Source organism: Pygoscelis adeliae, unplaced genomic scaffold (assembly GCF_000699105.1).
Source record: "Pygoscelis adeliae isolate BGI_AS28 unplaced genomic scaffold, ASM69910v1 Scaffold262, whole genome shotgun sequence".
Lineage (NCBI taxonomy): Eukaryota > Metazoa > Chordata > Aves > Sphenisciformes > Spheniscidae > Pygoscelis > Pygoscelis adeliae.
In genome coordinates this window covers 749,526-769,362 of record NW_008824184.1, presented here as the reverse complement: position 1 = coordinate 769,362, position 19,837 = coordinate 749,526, and the positions used below count along the sequence as shown (strand labels likewise).

At 38.1% G+C, this 19,837-nt stretch overlaps 2 protein-coding genes across 2 annotated transcripts in view; both read left to right on the top strand.

Moving 5' to 3' along the window:
* The first annotated feature begins 272 nt into the window (after positions 1–272).
* LOC103925682 (uncharacterized protein KIAA1671-like) lies at positions 273–7,625 on the top strand. Its single transcript, XM_009334428.1, has 5 exons — positions 273–340; positions 884–2,543; positions 3,748–3,841; positions 5,690–6,443; positions 7,525–7,625. Exons 2-5 carry the CDS (start codon positions 937–939, stop codon positions 7,623–7,625), a joined length of 2,556 nt encoding a protein of 851 aa, XP_009332703.1. The 5' UTR covers positions 273–340; positions 884–936.
* Positions 7,626–7,643: 18 nt separating this feature from the next.
* Positions 7,644–19,837, top strand: part of KIAA1671 (KIAA1671 ortholog) — a 58,136-nt gene continuing 45,942 nt past the window's right edge. The window contains exon 1 of the mRNA XM_009334385.1: positions 7,644–8,908. Within this exon, the coding sequence (XP_009332660.1) occupies positions 7,976–8,908 (933 nt within the window). The 5' untranslated portion in view covers positions 7,644–7,975. The remainder of the gene's footprint in view (positions 8,909–19,837) is intronic.

The following is a 19,837-nucleotide window of genomic DNA, read 5'->3' as shown; positions in this document are numbered from 1 at the left end:
TAATTTCTTGTTGATTCTTTAATAACTGTCTGAAAAATAGACATTCTTTTGCTTCATACAGTTAAATCAGGTGGCTTTATACTTCAAAATGGGAGCCAGCTTTTTTTCCTTAAAATGCTCAGGATTTTTGTCTCATGTGGTGTTACCTGTGTAGATCTGGGTATGTGCCATACTTGAATCTGAACGCTCTTTGTTTGTTTGCAGGAGAGGTCTGATCAGTGTTGCTGAAGTGATCGCTTTCCCCTGTTCTTAATGTGATCTTGGCGACCGACATCTTGTTTTCACTATGAGAAGTGAATCGGATTGTATGGATTGGTTGCAGCAGAAAATGCAAATTATGGTAAGTGGTAGCAAGGCTTTTGGAGATTTGTAGAGTATGCATTTATTTCCATCGTTTAATTGTAGGCCTTAGGTAATAGATAACAAATAACACTTTCGGTCACACCAATCTTGATGTTTTTATTAGTTTGAAAGTACGTACTCAATGCATCTGGGCAGCTATTTATATTGTAAAAAGGAGTTGATGTTTGTATGTCAACACTGAGATGTTTGCTTCAAGAAATTAATTAGTTTATTTTTAAGTATCTCAACCCTTGAAACTTACTTGACTAATGGGAACTCAGTGCTGTGCAGATGCTCTTGTAGGTTTTGTGATGTATTTTTTGGTTGTTAGATCTAATCAATGAATAATGGTGTTTCTTGCTGTGTTTCTAGAGGAGGAGGAACAGTATGTCTTTCATTATGTGATACACTCTGTAGACAGCCTATCTGAAAGGCACCTTAATCTGAGTTTAGCTACCTTATGAATTTAAATTAGAATGATGTTATTTGATGTTCATGCTGATTCTACATCCATACTTGCATTTTCTTTCTTTTTCTGCAGATTCTTTTTCCTTGTTGGATTTTTTCAATCCTGTTGAATGTGTAACTACAACTATGGCAACAAGAGTAGAAATAAATTCTACTTTGGCGTCTTTGACGACAGTACCTGACTTAAATGAAAGCAGAAATGAGGATAAATCACAGCGTGTGTATGTGAGTGTGCTTTCAGATGCAAGTAACAAGACAAAGGAGGCTTCAGCATCACTAACTCTTGAAGAGAAGAACAAGTTTGGGAGTACTTTGAGATCTGCAACAATGCCGTCACTAGGATCAAGGCCAAGACTTTTTCCAAAGCCTTTTTCTAAAGAGAAATCTTCAGATACTTTTGCAAATGTAAAACCACCTATTCCGGCTTTCAGATCAAGTAGTCTTATTAGAAAGGCCACTGAAGAAACATCATCTGTTAAGGTATTAAGTGGAAATGTTCCTCCGTTAGTAGATCAGACGGTAATTGAAAATGAAAATAAGGCTGGCAGTGAAGTAGTCACAAACATGACTTTCTACACTGGTCCCAGTGCGAATACTGTCATTCTTTTTGAGACGGCAGGCACAGAGCAATCAAAGGTAAACCTGGCCCAAGAAAAAAGGGCTGCTGATGACTGCAGAGTATTTAGTACTATGCAAACGAAAGAGCTTCAGTGCAATGCGAAGCTGGAGAAACCATCTCAGCCATCTGAAACATCCAGGAATAGTGAAGGGTCTCTTCATAGGCAGATATCGTTTTCCTCCAGTCTTAGACCAGTCTCTTGGAATTCCCTCAAAACTGGTGAAAAAAAAGATGCTTATGAAGTTCACCCAGGGGAGAAAAACAGTGATGATGCAAATAATACCAACAGTGAAGTTGATTTCTCTATTGATGTGCAGCAAAGGCCAAAACATAGACCAGTATCTGCTATTTTTCTGGAATCATTACGAGATCAAAAGCATCGCACCGTGGAAGCTTCTGAGGAAGAATCTCCTGCAGAGAAATCCTGGGTTAGAAAACCAAGGCCTTTGTCCATGGACCTGACAGCCAAGTTTGAACATAAAGATCTTTCTTCTTGCAAGAAGACTTGTTCATCTCATGAAAGCAAGGAGAATGTATCGATAATTTCTTTTACTGACGTGGGCTGTCATGATCAGTCTGAAGCGGGGCCAAAAACTGAAGAAACTGAATTTAATAAAGTCAGTTCTTCTAAAACAAATTTGAAGTGCAGTAGTCAGGACAACGGCATCCTAAATAATGGAAAATACATATGGGAAACGAAGCTTAAATCTAAAAGTGAACAAATTGAGGCAAAACCAGAAATAATGACTAAATTGCATGGTTCTGAAAGAAGCCATGAAACCACTAGTGAAAGCAGAACTAATACGGAGGGCAAAAGACCAGATCAAAAAGAAACTTATATGTTTCTAGGCTGTGAAAGCCCTGCAGCTTCCTCAGAAAAAGAGAACAATATTGTAAGAGGTAGTGTTAAAAAACACATTAGTTTGTTTACTTCAGAAAATCCCAGTACCTCAATGGATACAGAGCTTCTCCCATCAACTGCTGAGAAGGAAAACAGATGTGTGAACATCCAACAGAGAATCAAAGAACTGACAACAGAAAATACTGATATTAAGCCAGGAAATCTACGCAGGTCACTTCAATCACGACCACTTTCTGCAGATTTAACAAAGATGTAGGTTGCAAAGAAGTTCTATTTAATCCTCTTAACTTCATCTCATTCAGTAAAACTTGCTCTTTCAGTACAGTAAAATAACTAAAAGTTTTGGTTCCACTAAACGTAATTATTTTTTATACTATTATTTTTGAGCCTTTTCCCCACTTCTTCCTACCCCAAAAAAAGAAAATTTAATGAAATATACCCTGACAACAGCTGCAAAAAAAAAAAAGATGCTGTCAATATTGTGGCCTTTGCATGTTATTGTAACTGTATATCTATTACTAAAATTTCATGCATTTTGAAATCTTGAGGTGAGCATTGTAGACTGCAGGCTTATATATTTGTGAGAAAGCAAAAGAATGGTTACCATGTCTTCGACTGCGGTATGGAGTATTAGGTTTTCAGCCAGACAGGAATCTTATTTCGCTGTCATATTAAAGGCTAAATATCTGTGATATCTATTCTGCCTATCTACCTAAGCTGTGGCAATGAGCAGTGTTGTTAGAGTAACATGAGGTCTGCTAATTTTTACATACCAAAACCACACACACAAAAAATCTCTTCCAATAAAGAGAGATTTGGTCCAAGGTAAAATGTATTCTCTCAGTAGAAAGTTGGGTAATTGATTATTCAAAATCATAAAAATTTGTTTGTGACATGAATGAGAGCGAGCTTTGTGCACCTGGCAATGCTATCTGAGGCCATACTGCGGGGCCTGGTACTAGCCTGGATAGTTCATGTTCTGTATGTGATGACAAAGGGATAAGGAAAGAAGGATAATGGTTTTTTGGTAGCGTAAAGGAAGTGTGCTTCACATAATGAACGCAGCAGATGTTTGGCTAACAGGACCTGCTTTATGAACAGTGGAATAATAGAATTTTTCAGCAAACCTTGGTCTTTTAACATTGTGATCAAAATAAAGAAAAGAAATTTAACTGAGGCATGAGAGTATTCGTATCTCTTTCACTATGCCTCATTATGTATCTCTAAATCTTATACTATACAATAAGCGCATAACTAATCATTTTTTGGGAAACAACAATCCTTTGGTCTAGATACAATTAAGACACCAAATACAGTTACTTACTATGATATAGTGATGTTTCTCCTTTAAGAAATATAATTTATTGGATAATTTCTACCAGTCTGCTTTGGTAGGAAGTGTACCTGTTAACTAACAAACTGGACTAAAAGAAGTAACAGAAGTCTCTTGTCTTAGGTTTTCAAGTCCGACATCAAGCAGTGAAGCAAAGCCTGAGAAACCTGCTGAAATTAGAAACGACTCTATCAATGAAATGCAAGGAAATCAAAAAGTAAGAAAATGGCATCAGCTGGTGTGGTTTCCCGCTAAGTTTGCATTTAGAAGGCAGAGAGCACTGTCCTGTGTCCCGTGCGTCTTTATCAATCCATTACTTTAGAATGGGTATCGAGAGTATTAAGAAAGACTTACACAAGTAAACCTGTTAGGATTATGTCAGTCTTTAGGACATGCTGGTAAAGTATTGGAGTATCATGTCTGTTGAGTTTTTAAAAGTTAAATATGCATGCTGTTAAATGCATGCAGTGGTGTAGAGTGAAAAGTATTTTATATACTATTTTAAAGGGACTTATAGTGCATGAAAACCCATAGTGCATCGACTGTGGCTGTTGTGGTTTTGTGCAGTGATTATCCTTTATTTTCTCTAAGCATGGCATTAGTATAGCGCATTTCTACATCTAAGTCACAACTCCTTATTAAATATGTGCTGTATGTTTCATGTCAGTCTCCTAAATAACATTTAACTTAGAAGTTTTGACAATAAAGTATTATGCAGAAAGTTCTGATTTGCTGTAAAAGCTGTTAGGCTGTCTTTGTTTCTAAGCAACACTTTGGTGTTGCAAAACATAACTTCTCTGCTGATGCTTCTTAGTATTGGAGATTTAATGTAGTTTTAAGGGTATTTCTTGTGAGTTCTCATGGCTGTGCTTTTTTCCTGTCTAGGTTTAAGATAGGAATATATGGTAAGGAAACTAGCAGCTAGATACAAGGTTTCTGTAGTTTAATATAATTTTAAAGAAGATCAATTTGTTTTAAAAATAAAATCTTTCATTAATGTAAGTACTGTTTTCAGCATCTGACAATAAAGTAGGATTAACAAAATTTCTTTGAGTTCCTAGAAGAATGTAGATCAGTTTTAAAAATCTTTATTTATAAGTGTCTTTAGTGTTAATTTCCTGACATTATTCAGCCTTTTTTTAAAGAGAATCTTAAGTTGATTCCAAGTTTTAAAATTTAAAACTTGAAAAAAAGATTGAACTCTTGTAGGACCAGGGACTATTCTTTGGTTCTGTTTATTATTTGCATGCTGTGCTTTTTCAATGAATGTTATTAAAAATAACAGCTTTCAGGACGCTAGTTATATTTCCTGCAAGTAGAGAATAGTAAAGAATTGGCAATAAATATTAATTCCTGCTTTCTCTTTTTACGTCAGCTCAGCCTTAACATTATTCTTAGCTGAGCAGTTCCAGCTGTGATATTTACTCATGTTCCTCGCAGTTACTGACCATGTAACTATTTAGTTAGTGAACAAGCTATATTTGAAAAGGCAGTTTTGACAAAATACAGCATATTTGGTGTCTCCCAGGAGTTCAGACTTCCTCTGAAGCTGCCTACTTCCCTGTGGTGCTGTTCTATGCTTTGCTTCTGAACTTGAATTTCTGTAGGGTTTGCAACATAAATGTTCGTAGGTGTTTCTGTGGTAGCTGGGGTTATGAACCTTCTAAAGTTTTGTACTATTTTTGCATGTGTTGCCTTCTCTGGAGTATGATGTGGGTATAAATTAACTGCAGATTAAAATCTCTTGTGAAATCTGAGCTCAGGAGCTCACAAAGTCATGCATATCTCATGTATCTCAACACTTCATAAATTTCTCCTTTTTGGTATTCAAAGTAAAAATCAAGCTATGAGATAATTCTGTTATAATCAAGATTCAGGAGCTGGTACACATTTGCTTAGATTACCTTGGTCTCAGTGGATTTTGTGTTCAAACATGGATGTGTTTAACTTGTGCTTAACTTGTGCAGGCTGTGTTGCACAGAGTAGGTGCAAGTAAGTTTTAAAATAAACTTTATTACACATCTTCTAAATAAACTGTCTTAACTGTTGGATTTTCTTGTTCCAGAGCAAGGAGGTCACGGTTGCACGTGGCACTGATTTCACTGAAGCACATGCTACTGGGAACCCTTGGAAACCCCGGCAGATTTTAAAAATAACAAATAAACCCGATCAGATAGAGAGGAAAGGAAGCTGCCTTGGAGATGGTCAGCATTTTTCTCAGCAAAGTGAAAATTCTGTCTCGTTCACAAGCAACTTGGAAAAAAAATTAAAGCCAACCACACTTATGGAAAAGACCTACATTAAAACTGTCCGAGCCACCATGTTTGACCATAATGTTCAGAGGCATAATGTTGCTGCTGATCATCCTGGAATTGATTCTGCACTGAAAATGAATAATGAGCTTGAGGCAAAGCATGATGGGGTGACTTCGGGACACAACAGACAATCATGGATGGGAGAAGTGGAGGAAACCACTAGTATAAAGAAGGAGTATCACAAGCAATCTGATTCATCAAAACATATAGCAGATGTAGAAAAAAGTGGAAAACCAGCTTGTTCAAGTGAAGGCAAGAAAATGGCTCCGGGAATTGTCTTAGAAAAATCTTTGGTTGAGAAAAGTGAAAAACCCATTCCTAAAAATGCAGAAGATCCTCTAATTTATCAAAGAATAGAGCCGAGATATGAAATCTTTCAGACGTGTGGTGAAAGAGCTCTTAGCGAAGCCATTATAATGGCTCCTGAAAAAAAGGCCATGACGCTCAGAACTAGAAAAACATCTTTGAAAGAGAATAAAAGTGATGAGGATGTTTTACACACTGGTGAGTTGGCTAGGGCAAATAGTAGAACTCTGTCCTTGAAAGAAGATAACACTATTTCAGAAGCTAGAGACACAAAAGGTTTTACGAGCAAGTCTGTGTTGAGAGAACCTACTGATTTTTTCTCCAGTGAATGCACTTTACCTGAACAGAAAAAAGACTCTGATAAAACTGAAACTGATCCAATATTAATAGCTGAGAAAACACCTTATTCTACAAACAAAAGTAAATATTTGGGAATGAATGAAAAAGTAAACAAACTACATGCTGAAATTAAAAATGACAAGAGTGAAGTCTCTTTCATGGATAAAACAGAGGGGTCTAATATGATGAAATGCTCTTCTGAGAAAAGGAGTTTTAGACCAGGTGGGACGGACAGCTATGAATTCAGAACCAACTTTGATCGTGCAGTTATTTCAACAAGTGTAAATAAACATGGGTCCCAGTCTTCTTCAGTGCTTTCAAGTGGACAATTTTGTAAATCTTCCAGTAGCCACCATCCAGATACAAAAGTACTAACCATTAATAAAGAGGAATCTAGGGTCTTTGGTTTAAGGAAAAGTCTAGACTTAAATCGCAAAGAACAAGACTTTAGGTTAGATAGTACAGCTCATGAAAACAGTGAAAAAATCAGAGTAATAGATCCAGAAGAAAAAGTCAGGAGAACCAGAAGTAGCGTTTCTGACTTGAAGATTTCTGAAAGGTGGAGAAGGAGGACCTTGCCTCAGGATTCTGTCAAGACAGAAGAAGTTGCCTGGCTCACTCCTGAAAATATCAAAAGGCTGAGTCGGACAGATTCATTGCAATTGGATGAAGGTTCAGTTAAAAAGAGAAGCAAAAAAAGCAAAGAAGGGGTAGAAGGGAATGAGGCAAACCAAACTCTTCTTGGCAGTCCTGATGATTACTTGAAAAATCAGAGTTCTGCCTTTGAGCCAAAGGCAACTTATTTTGCGGTGACTTATCAGATTCCTGGTAACAAAAAAGAGAAAAGCTTTGTTGGTACTCCTAGTGCAAGTGAAACTAATACAATTTCTAGCTCAAGTGAGGGAGCAACAATTAATCTGAACTCTGTTTTTCCTGGAAGGTCCAAACCTTTATTACAGGAACCAAATAAAAATTTCACGAGTACAAATTGTAGAGAAGACTCACGGGAAGTTCATATTAACAAGGATTGGGTCAAAGTAGAAGACAAAGATGATATTTTTTCCAAAAACATTGCATTTGGTAATTTTCAAGTATCTAGGAAAGATAACCAACAGCATCATGAAGGAGGTCTGGATCATTCTAAAGAGAAAATTATAGATGTTGATGCTTTCCTGTTAAAGCAGGGTCTGGAAAATACAGCTCAAACTGATCTCAAAAGCAGCAGAAGAAAAGTCTCCTCTTACCATGAACCCAGATCCCCTCTGTGTTTTGCACAGTTACATAAAGACAGTGAACTTGTCCCACAGAAAAGGAGTGAAAATAATTATGATTTATCTGGAAGGAAGGCTGAGGATGGTTACAGATCCCAGATTCTCGATATTGATGCGCTTATGGCAGAATATAAAGAAGAATCAGTGAAGGCCAGTAACGTTCGTGACAAGCTCTCTGAAGATCACAGTTCATTTAGTAGGGAGAAATCAAAGAGCAAAAGAAATGTATCAGATCGGACGTCTTCCTATAGCTGGAAAGAGAAAGAGTGGAAGGGATCAGATCACTATTCTGTTAATAACAAACAAGGTGACCGTGCAGAAGAGTACCACAGGCCAGAGAAATTAATTCTAAATGAAAAGAGCAAAGAGAAACTGGAATCATGTAGCCCTGAATTTGATAAACAAAAGTCCAAAGACAGAAAGTTCAGTCCTCCTTTCTGGGGAAATCCTAGCAGCTTTTTTTCAGATAAGTTTGTAAATTCACCTGTGGAGTTTGCTAGGAAGAAAACTTTCATTGTTGATGAGGATGAAGAAGTGAACTTAACTTCCAGGAATCAAAGTGCAAAATTTGTGATTGGTAAGGTACAGCCTATAAATGCAGTTGGTCCAGACCAAAGGTTGGAAGTTAATTTTGCTTCCAAGCTGTCCATAAAGGCAGATGATGGCCTCTTACAGAAGAAGTTGGTTACAAAAGAACAGTTCTTGGAGGTGTCTTCAGAAGGTGATTGGAGCAAAAATGTAGCAAGGAGCTCTATAACGAGGAACAAAGACAATGGAAATAAGGCGATGTGTGAGAGCGACTCTTCCAATGTGAAAAGTAAAACTGATTGGAAGAACTATACACCTGGTTTAGGAAGTGCACCCCCAGATTTAAGACGATCCTATTCAGAAAAGAGCCGCCAAGGAAAAGACAATCTACCGCTTATGCAAGAAGTAAGGGGAAGAAAGGATCTATACCGATCCAGGCAAAGCTTCCCATTGGAAAGTGCGGATAATGGGTGGAAACACAAGATGTCATCTCAGTCAGAACCATTTTCCCATGAGGATAAAAAGGTATTACCAAATGGTATCTAAGTGTTTCCTGTAACTACAGTTGAAAGCGAGGAGAAGCTTTTATGATGGCTCTGTACTGCTTTTCAGCATTAGCTGTGCCTTTGCAGCAAGTGAGCAGATACATACTTTTCAATAGAGTTCATTTGTTTTGGGTTGTATTTTCTTGAGGAACTTGTGTTGTACAAGATGAGTAGATTTTTGTTTCAAGTGTATAAATATTTATTGATGCTTCCATGGAGAGCTTGAAAAAGCTTTAAAATGTGTGCATATTATTTTATTAACACTACAAACCTAGGATGTTAAATTGTTAACACTGCGATTTTATAATTATTTGAAAAGAAGTAGTTTGGGTTTATTTTCTAAGTTGTCAACAGTGATGTTTTTGGAGTTCTTTTTGTTTGGCTTTTTTTTTTTCTGAAGGAAGCAATTTTTTTTTTTACTGGGTGGGTGGCCCTCATTTGTATGTGAAACTTCACTGCTGATACTGACTTTGGTGAAATGCAAGTGATTCTCTAAGACAGTGACACGTTAATGCATTAACGCACAGCCAGTTGGACGTTGATGGCTACAATGTTTTTCCATTTTGTGCTTTCAGCTTTGAACTTCCTCTGTTTTTTTTTTCCAAAAGGACACTTTATATACATATGTATGTGTAGGCATGTATATGTAACAACATACATAACTTTATTTTAACATTAGAGTGGACCAAGCAGAGTTCAGACGGAACAGACGTTTCATTGGTTTCTACTCAGAGAAGCCGCCACAGTTTTTATAAGGACAGAAGGGCAGATAATGGGACGGTATGTTATTTTGGAGGAGGTTCTTGGGCAGGGCCTAGGGGAGAGATAAAGGAGATGCAGCCTGGCTTACTCCATTCAGCACTGTTTTCCTTTTTGCAAATAGCTGTGAAAGAAAGTATGTGTCTTCCTAGCAGAAGGAGCAGATGCACTGTCTGTGGAGTTTAACTGGCAGAGAACGCTTCTCCCTGGGATTCCACCATGCTGGTCTATGCCAAACCTTCAAACACAAAGCATTAACCATGCAGCTTGTTCATTTTTCTAAGTGAAGAATTTTCATCCTGAACTCTTAAGATGGGTCTAGATCATTATGCTTTTTGTTTGTTTCTCAGCTTAGATAATGAAAATTGGATAGATTCCAGAAAATCTTTTCTGGAAAATTGTGCAGACAAGTAGGACCATGTCATAGCCTGAAAAATGATGGGTTTAATTTTCTTTCTGTAGGCAACACACAGAGAACTATTTATGTGAAGAATCACAGCTGACATTTTTGGTAGTCTTATTTTTCTCTAATATGCGTGCTTTTGGGGTAAATTCCCACTTAAAGTTGTTGGGTGATATTCTCCTAAGTTGTGGAAGGATGTCCTGACTTTAGCCCACAGATTAATTTTATGTTGGGAAATAACCTCCTATGTCCAGATGTTGTTCTGAAATAAAAAGCAAAGATCTGGATCTTCCAAAAGTTATATAATAAATGAAATATCAAAATTTTCTGTGGAAAATAAAGGATTTGAAAACCACATCAACAGCACAGAACGCTACAATTTTAAGAGAGACATTGCTGCTGCCACTGAAATCCTTCCTTACTGGAAGAACTTGTTTTGAACCACTGCAAGTGCTGTGTGGTTTTGGGTTTGGTTTGTGGGGTTTTTGTTTGTTTTTTGTTTTTGTTTTTTTAACCTTGAGTGTGGAAACAGATTTGATACACTGGAATAATACTGTAGTCACTTCAAAGTGCACTCTTTTATAACTCGACCCATACATATTTGCATTTTTTGAAAATCTGGATGTCCCACATCCTTTTAGAACTCTTCCACTTGTATGGAAAAGGGGTGACTGAAAGATCTTACCATACTGACTGTCCCAAGGTCAAATCTCATCTGTCCTCTTAGTCTGCTAGCACACTCGTGTGGCGACTGAATGTATTGCCCTCTGCAGAGATCCTGTTTTTGTAATTACTCATACTGTTATTTACAGCCCTTTAATAGGGAATAGACAAAAAGATAAAAAAGGAAAGGAACGGAGTTCTTTTTTTCTCTTCTAGTGAAGAAAAAGAAAACGTCCAAACCTATAAGGATTTTGTAAACAAGTTTCCTAATAGGATTTTTGGAAACAGGCTCATGTTGTTCCAATTCTAGTCTTAGAACTTCATGGAAGGTATCCAAGGGCTGATATCCCCTTGTCTTTCCCATTCTTAGCATGGACTTCAGGTTGAATGTTCATCTTAGGAGGAGTTTGGGTTATTTACACATTTGGCAATTATCGCTCAATCCCTAAAAGTTGTTATATGCCATCAGTTTACAGTGCAAATATGTAAAGATGTTGTTGACAAGGTAGAATATGTGGGAGAAAAGTGCTGTCAGAAATAGAGCTGGGAAAATTGAACTATTCAGGTAGTGTACTTGGATAAATATGACTGTTATTCTCCAACTTGCTCATTAAGTGTGAGGTTACTCAGAATAAACCTTTGACTTCATCAAGTGTAGCCTGAGACAGGGAAGGAAGGCTGTCAGCCCCACTAAAAGAGAAAACTCATGTCCGGCATCCACTAGAATTCAGTAGGATCCAAGTGCTTTACTCCTTTGTATTGCTTTGAAAAGCCTAATCGTGGTGTATTTGTTGTTCTGCAGTGCCATGGTAGCGAAAAGGGCAGTCTGGCCTTCGTGCATATAAATTGTGAGTGAGCAGGTGCAGAGAAGCAGCGTTCAGGAGGTGGAAATCTCACCATACTTTCATATTCTCCAAAACCCCTCATAGGTATTGCAGAAGATTATGTAAAACTGAACCATTTCTTTTGGCACCAAGGTTAACACCTTTGTTTTCATTTGGAGAAAATACAAAGACTTTTGCTGTGCAGTCACCGTTCTCATCAGTACGTTTCAATACTTCCCTCTGGTGGAGAGATGCCTTGTAGTTGTGAGTTCGAGGGATGTGGGAGGTCAAGATAGATCCACAGGAGAATCACAGTTAAGTGACATACTTCCTCTGAATTTGAATGCAATCTGTTTCACTTGTTACACCTTTGAAAGAGGATTAGAAGGAAACAAAACTGCTGCTGTTTTGTTTGAACAGTTTCTAGTCTATCTGTTTAGTTGTGAAGTTACTTGCTTTTTGTGCATAGTGGGGAAAAAAATATGCTACAGTACATATCACTGGTCACTCGAGATACCGTTCTCTTTCTAATGAGACTGTAGTGCTTAAAGTGACAAGTTGCTATTTTTATTGTAGAACAAAAGATTCACTTTCATTCACATTCACTACTACAGTAGTGTAATGAACTGTCCTGTATTCTTTGATATTTGACAAACTGACTTAAATTAATATGCTTTTGTTGCATTATTTCCCATCTGCCTATGATAATAAACAACTATTTGAATGAAATTTTCCAGGATAGCTAATGAACTAGATTCTTATGGGTGAACATGATTCTAAATGGAAGCAAGGTGCAATAGTATAATTTTAACTTCTGGAGAAGTCACTTCTTTGTGATTATATTCTAGGGAATCTACTTCCAATGAGGTTATTTTTCAAAACATTATGTAGGACTTCTTTGAAATCAAACCTTTACAATGTACTATTGATGATATGAGTTTGGTGATTAAAATTGCGAAGGATGGTACTCTTGAGATTTAACACTTATCTGGGTTGCATTTTTTAGCTATTTTGAGTTTGTATTGCTTAAAAACAGAGCAAGGCTTTTATGAAGATTCCAGCATCATTGCTAGATTATCATCATCTGTGTTTTTGACTACGGGTGGTACTTCTCTCTGTATGTCTTTTACAAAGAAAATCTTCAGCGCTGTAAGTATTACAAGGCTGGTAAAGCATCACAGCATTCAAAGAGGTGATGTTCCTGGTGGAAAGAAAAGGTGCTCTGTACTCAGAGCAGTAGCTTCCAGACTTCACCGCCTTCGAAGATCGTGGTGAATTAATGACTGTGAATGTATCATACTAGCAGTGGTTTATATGCTGGAGTTTGAGGAAGAATTGCGCTACAATGTCTCTATGTATTAAAAAAAAAAAAAAAAAATCACGTGTTCTACAACCTGAAAAGATGGTTTCTCTCCCCATGAATAATAGAAATATCACGGTTTGGAACTGCCCCCTTATTTATTTGGGCTGTTCCAGAATAGAGGATAACGAAGTCTGCATTTTAATGTGACTCCATGGTCTTTGAGACTGTGGAGGTGTCATGGTTTAAAACCTTCAAACTGAGATGATCTTTGAAGACTGACAGATTTCTTAGAGTATAATTTTCTCTGAGGTCAGTAGCATTCCATGTCTTGTGTACTGGAGGACATGTTATCATCTGCAAAACTATTCCTGCTACTGTGTAGTTGGATGTTTTAGTGTTCTCTTGGCTGCCTTTTGTTGAGATGTTCAGAATGTGACTTCCACAGCAGGAGTCAGCCGGATAGCCGTGTCCTTGGGGTTAGGACCAGAGGTGGACTTCTGCTTTCTGGGGTATGTGAGTGACAAAGATACAGGTGAACAGCAAGGCAAATTCTTCTAATTTATGATTTTTGTGAATATTTTGGCCTTTCTTTCTGTTTCCTAGAGGTTAGAATAAGTTTATGATTGTAAGCTTTGTTGTTAGTAATTTTTTAACAAGTGAGTGACTGTGTTATAAATATTACTGCTAATTGTAGTTTAGTGCTTAAATGTTCTATTCCAACATAAGATTTTTTTCCTTTCCCTTTTCACTCTTTGATATAGCTTGATTCTAGTAAAGAAGGAAATCGTTTCAGATTTAAAGGCATTCAGCTAATACAGAATTAAGGAAAAGAATAGAATTCATGTGAATAAATAATTTCCTGTTTGCTTCTCTAGAGCTAACAGTATCGAGAAGACAAAACTTTTCCCTGCCCATTTAAAAATATTTACTCCTTCATGAAGTCAAATACTCTGTATGTTGTGCTTTAGCCCTGCCTGCATCACAGTATAGGTATAAAAATAAAGTTGTTGTTATGGTCGCTCTGGACAACTGGGATTTTAGCTCACAGAATTAGCTGCAAATCTCTCAGACTCTCTAGCAGGCAGAGAGCTCATCTGCATGGCTTAGTGCCTTAGACTATTGTAGGGGTCTTTTCCTTTAGACCTTGAATGCAATTTGAGGGACTGCGAGCCTCTTTTGTAACTATCTGTAAAATAAAAATGCTCTCTGGTTTTGTAGCCTGTTGTAAGACTTAGGGTTATTATGCACTCTCTGCTCCCTTAGTAGGCCCTGTAACTCCAACGTGCTATGGTAAACCACTTGAATTTCAGAAGATGTTTTCAAGTATTGTTTTTCATAAATCATAATGGTTCCATCCCAGCTGACACAGGTCTTTAATTCTCTGACGTTTGGTCACAAACCTCAATCCCTGATTATGTCATCACGACTGATAGGAGTCTTATGAATTAAAAACTGAGGAATGTGCGATGCACTCATCCCCCAAATAGAGTGACTGAGCTTGCTCTATCGGGCTGAAAGGATTGTGCCTTCATCAGGAAACAGAGCAGCTTTAATGCAACGATGGTTTATAACCAAAATTGCTGCTTTGTATAGTTAAAACAGAGCACTCTGGTACTAGAACTGGTGTAGGCATGAATTATTTTGAAGCCTCTGGTTATATATTTTATTTATTTATTTTATATTAAACTTTGGTTTTTTGTCCTTTGGTGAGGAAAATCTGGTATCCATAATGGTATCCATATAAAGATGCACTTATTTGAGACTCTGATGTGTGGGTGGAGAAGGATTTGTTTAAAAAAATCATGAGCTGACTCTTAAAAATATTTTGGAAATGAACTGCAAGGGAGAGAAGATAAATATTTTATAAACATGTGCAGATGAATTTATAGTTTGGCTTGTCACAGTTCACCAGTTGTTTCCAGTTCTGCCCATGACAGGTCTCTCTCCTGCCCATTGAAAAGCAAGCCTTCTCCCGATTGTAGAAAGCCTCTGATATTGCAGCTTCACTCCTTCCCAGGTGGAAACAGATGCACTAAAAAACCATCATGTGTGAATTGTTCTGTTAGCCTAAAAACTGAATCAGCCTGGAAGAAAATCAAAAGAATTTGTCAGCTGTACAAGATCTTATAGGTGGCCATTAGAAAAGTGTGGGGGGGTATTTTTCTTAAACATCCAGAACCCAAATTGCAAGCAAAGGAGATTGTGGAGTCCCGGGAGCTGTTTTGTGTCACCTCCGTGTTGTCCCTCCCCGGGCAAGGTGGGAGCCTGAGGAGTGCTGGGTTGAGGGGAAAGGCAGTCGGGGTCCTCCCTGGACTGGCTCCTGTCACTTGTCTTTCCTTTTCCCATCAGAAAAAGGACATAGGTCAAAAAAGTAGGACAGATAGAAATGTTGTGATTCCCATTTTTGCTCTTCACAAAATACCTACCATCACTGGGTCATTTAGCTTTGCTTCCTACTTCCAAAAACAGCACAGCGGAGGATGACCTGGTGTTGGTTAATAACTTGGTTTGCCCAGGCTTTCTTCCTTTTTTGGTAGTATTTTTTTGCTGGGCACATTCCAGTGGTATATAAAAAGATACTTTGTTGTGTCTATTTCTTCTCGTTCACAAAAGACATTTTTATATTAAAAGCAGGAGCTTTTCTTTCGTATGTGGTTTTTTTCTTTTTCTTGTACGTTACCAAAAATAAGGTCAGCTAGCAACCCCGACAACCGCGGTGGCATTAATAGTGTTTCATAACCCCGCCTGCAAAACAGAGTGCGTTTAGAAGCTTCTCTTTCTTTCCAGATGAAGGGCTTTTTAGTGCGAAACCCAAAGTACTATTATTAATTCTAGACTAACACATTATGGGTTACTGGGATGGGAGGAGTCTGAGCGGTTAGACGCTAAATAACAAGTGGTTAAGTCACATGGTGCCGGTAGCTCAGCTACTGCTTTTAAGTAGCCACAGCATCTGTTAAAGGCACAGAGCTCAGCGTGGTGACGTGGGGCTGGATAAGCAGACACCATACATTATTCATGTTGCTTTTAATTCCTCCGGTCTGCTTTTAACTTCTGCTGGAGGCGGGGAAGAGTGGGGAGGCTGAATCTAACGAGGATGGTTTTGCGTTAACTTTATGCTTTGGAAGATGGAGTATTATTACTGTCCACGTTTGCTGAAGTTGCTGCAATATTTGTGGGTAAGTGTACTCTTTAATGTAACTGCGCTTACCAAGTTGGATGTTTTTAAGTGTTTTCAAAAATCCTGGGGCTGTCCATATGTAGCGATGGCTTTGCTTTGCAGTTTCTTTCTGATCTTTCTGAATAAGTGACACTTTCTGATTAGTGACACTAAACTTGGGATTTATTTTGGGTGAGAGAGGCTATTTTATCTTTAATACTCGCTTAAAATGAGAAGACTGCAGACTACTTAAATGTGCCTCAGAAAACCTTCCTAGTAATTGGAATTTCTTCCTTGTTTATGTCTAACTGTAGGAGTTGTAGTTTTGCATACTGCGTATTAGAAATATTCTTCCCCATTTGTTTGAAAGCTATCCTTGGACTCTGGAGACTGCTGCTTTCAGAAGTACTCCTTCCCCTGCTGCTAGCTAGAGCTGCTGCCTCCTATTTAAGTAAAATGGCCAGTACTGATGGCTTTGGAAGTGTGTATTTTACAATTCCTTACTTATTTTTAATTTTACTGTGTTAATAGGTTTCACCCTTCTCAGTGAGCACTTCCTCTTCAAACAATCCTTAGGGCCCTCTTCAATGAAAGTTCTTTTTAACATGTTGCTTTTACTGTGTTAGTCTGCCAGCTTTGCAGGGTTACTTTTGCACAGTGATTGCTATTTGTCTGATATTTTCCAATTTATAAAAGATGAATTTGATTTTTAAAGCCTTTATGAATAGATACTCTATTACTTTGAACCTAGCTACTTAATGTTTTAATTTCTTCTGCACTAATCAAATATCAGTTTTCATTTGTTTATGGTATTGTCTGCATTAATCTAGCAATTTTTTCAGCTGTAAATTCAGCATGTAATCAGCACCGACACTTTAAACCTTTTAATGTTAGCTGTTTGCTAGGGCATTTTGAAACTGTAGCAAAGAGTTGGCTTCCCTCATTTAGAGTTTAATTTTACAATCCTTGCCTTGTTTGTGCTTTGATCAGTAGTGAGATGAGGTTGCCTCCTGTAATTTTTTTTTGCAGCTGGGAGGGAAAACAGTACTTAAAGAACTGGGCATTTTCTTAAAAATCTTTTCCTGTTAGAGACTGTAGTATTGTAAAACATGGAAGTCTTTGGACATTTCTTAAGGTTTTTTTTAATTGATTAGCTAGACTTTTAAGGGGCAAGCTTTCTTTAAATTGCACATTAGAAAATTAGCATGATATATCTGACTTTAGTATGATTAGGGGGTGGATGTTCTTCGTGGTTTGCTAGTGTGAGAAGCCTGAAAGAGATCTCTGAATGCTTTTGCTTTCACATATATCTGGTGATTTTTTCATGGAGCCAGGAAAAACAACCAACCCAACCCAAAACAAACTTTTTGATCAGTCCAGAAGATCACTGGGATGATACAAAATATTGTGCGGTTTTAGTATGTAACAGAACAGGTATGTTATATTCTCTGTGTGTATGTGCTCTTTTAGAGGCCTTGAAGTATTTCTTAGGCACTTTCATTAGTGTACACTCTACTGATAATGTTGCAAGAAAATATTGGAAGGACAACTGTCATAGTCAAGATATTAAATATATATAAAAGAAGAAATTTTAAGGGAAAAGCACAGCTGTGCCTTTTGTCACTTTCTGTGTTGATGTTACAGCTGAAGGCTACTAAGGAGATATTTATCAGTTGTCTCTGTTTATAATCAGGAGTAACCAGAGATGTCGGGGTTAGTTGTCAAGCTTTGTGTTGAGTTATTTAATCTATCTTGGGGAGCTAAGGTACTTTATTCATTAGGTAGACATACCTGAAGAAGCTATAATTCTTAATTAAAAAATATTATAATGAAAATCCATTTTTAAAGCTACTATTCTGAGCTATTGATAGGTTGCATCTCTTCTGCTGTGTATTTGTTTTACTCCTACACAGTGGTGGAGTTGTTGGACATCAGTGTACCCACTCAGTGCCAGCGATCTGCTAAGTACTTGCTGAATCCTCTTCTGATCTTTGAATAGGATATGTGTTATTGTGATGTGTCGGAAAGTTGTCAAAAGAAATCCTCACAGAATTTTTTGAGCACAGCATAGTTTGTGGTCTGCCTGAGTATGTGTGAAATGATGACTGACCACCAAGAAGTCTGTGTGCTGTCGGCAGGGGTGTTGAGTGACAGCTCTAAGTTTCTGAAAAGTAGTCTTTGTGTCTGGCAAAATGTTTTGTTCAGTAGGTTGTATTAGATGCAGGCAGAGTTCTGTCCAGTAATTCAACCTTGCGCTCCCTTTTCAATTCAAGATGCAATAATGAGGAGGAGAGGAAGCTTATCAAACCTGGATCATTCGCACTCTTAATGAGGCATGCCACAGGACTCTGAAATACTGCAGCTCGCTCTTGATTGGTGTTTTCTCTAGTGTGATGCATAACACTGAAACAGGAATTACTGAGAAGCAGGTTCCTAGGGAAGACTGAGCATTGTTTTTTTTGATGACAGGAGATGGACTAATGAGAGCTACTGAGAACTATTGCTGCAACTGTACCAACTCGCTAAAAAAAAAACAATAAAAGAGGAAAGCTAAAAGTGCTGATGGAGCCTTGCAGATTGCTGCATAAAGCTTTTATGAGTCTTTAGGATGGCTGTTCAAGAATCCAGAAGTTCCTGGCTGGTGTGATAACACAGTCTGGTGTCAGTCAAATTAGTTGATGTTTCTTTGAGAAGGGGAAGAGCAGGACTCTTAAACACCACTCTGTTTGGTTCACTCTCAGTAAATTGTCTCTTCATACTACAAACGTGCTTATTGTTGGGAGAGATTTCTCAGAAGCTTGTGGTTTTGTGACTCTAGCAATATATCGATCCTTCTTTGATTTTGGCCATTCAGATTACAGATGGTGTGAGATATTACCTGTATGGCATACAACCGGGCTTTTGCTGGTGATAGGGGGGAAGAAGGCTCCGGGCTGTCTTCTAGGTCTGTCTGCAGCCCATGGCAGGACTGCCTATGGCTGGTCTTACCTCAGCCTGTGTTTTCCTCTAGGCTGCTGGTGGTGCTCTTCTTCCTGGCATTTTCAGGGCTGGCTGTTAACCATCCAGCTGGTGTCAGCACTGATCCCTTTTGCTGCCTTTTCCATCAACCTGGAATCCAGACTGGGTTGCTTTCAGTCATACATTCACTTACAGACTGTATTTGTTATTTGGATCCCTTCAGTCAAACGCTCAGATAAGCATAAAGTAGAGCACTGCACACTCATCACCAAATGTATTGTGGGGGTCTATAGTTCAGCAGCTGAAATTCAGAGACTGAATCATAGCTCTCTGTATTCCCCGTCATCGCTTCCTTCTCTGTTCTGCCATGTACCTTCCTCTTAGCTGTGATCTTCTCATAATCTTTAATTGGTTGATTATTGTAATTATGTATTCAAGTGTCAGTCTTTCAGTGACCATATGCTATATTTATTATATTTGAGTATTTTGCAGGGTACATGGGGTATTCATCATCCCTTTTCCAGCTGGTGAGGAGCTTTGCTGCAGCTGATACAAGACGTTTTTAGGTCTGACTTGCATAAGCAGTCCTTTAAGTGCAGCTCAATAGTCTGCTGTCCAGCTGCTTGCATCAGTCACACTGTCGAGCTGGTCAGCACGCTGGGTATGCAGCCACGGTAACGAGGTTTCCTGTTCCTTCGTAATGACCTTTGTCCAATAACCAGCTTTTTTGGCTTGGTTATGGACACAGCCTCTAGTGTAGTGCTCTCAGTTGGTTCTGTTCCTGTCCTTAGCCATCTCAAAGTTGTGAGCAATTCTTGCTCAGCTCTGGGGCATTTTGT

Coding starts and splice junctions, on each gene's coding strand:
- LOC103925682 (XM_009334428.1), top strand. CDS start 937: ATGGCAACAAGAGTAGAAATAAATTCTACTTTGGCGTCTTTGACGACA. Junction 3,842..5,689: donor AAATGCAAGGAAATCAAAAA/GTAAGAAAATGG, acceptor TTCTTGTTCCAG/AGCAAGGAGGTCACGGTTGC. Junction 6,444..7,524: donor TGAGGATGTTTTACACACTG/GTGAGTTGGCTA, acceptor TTTTCCTGGAAG/GTCCAAACCTTTATTACAGG.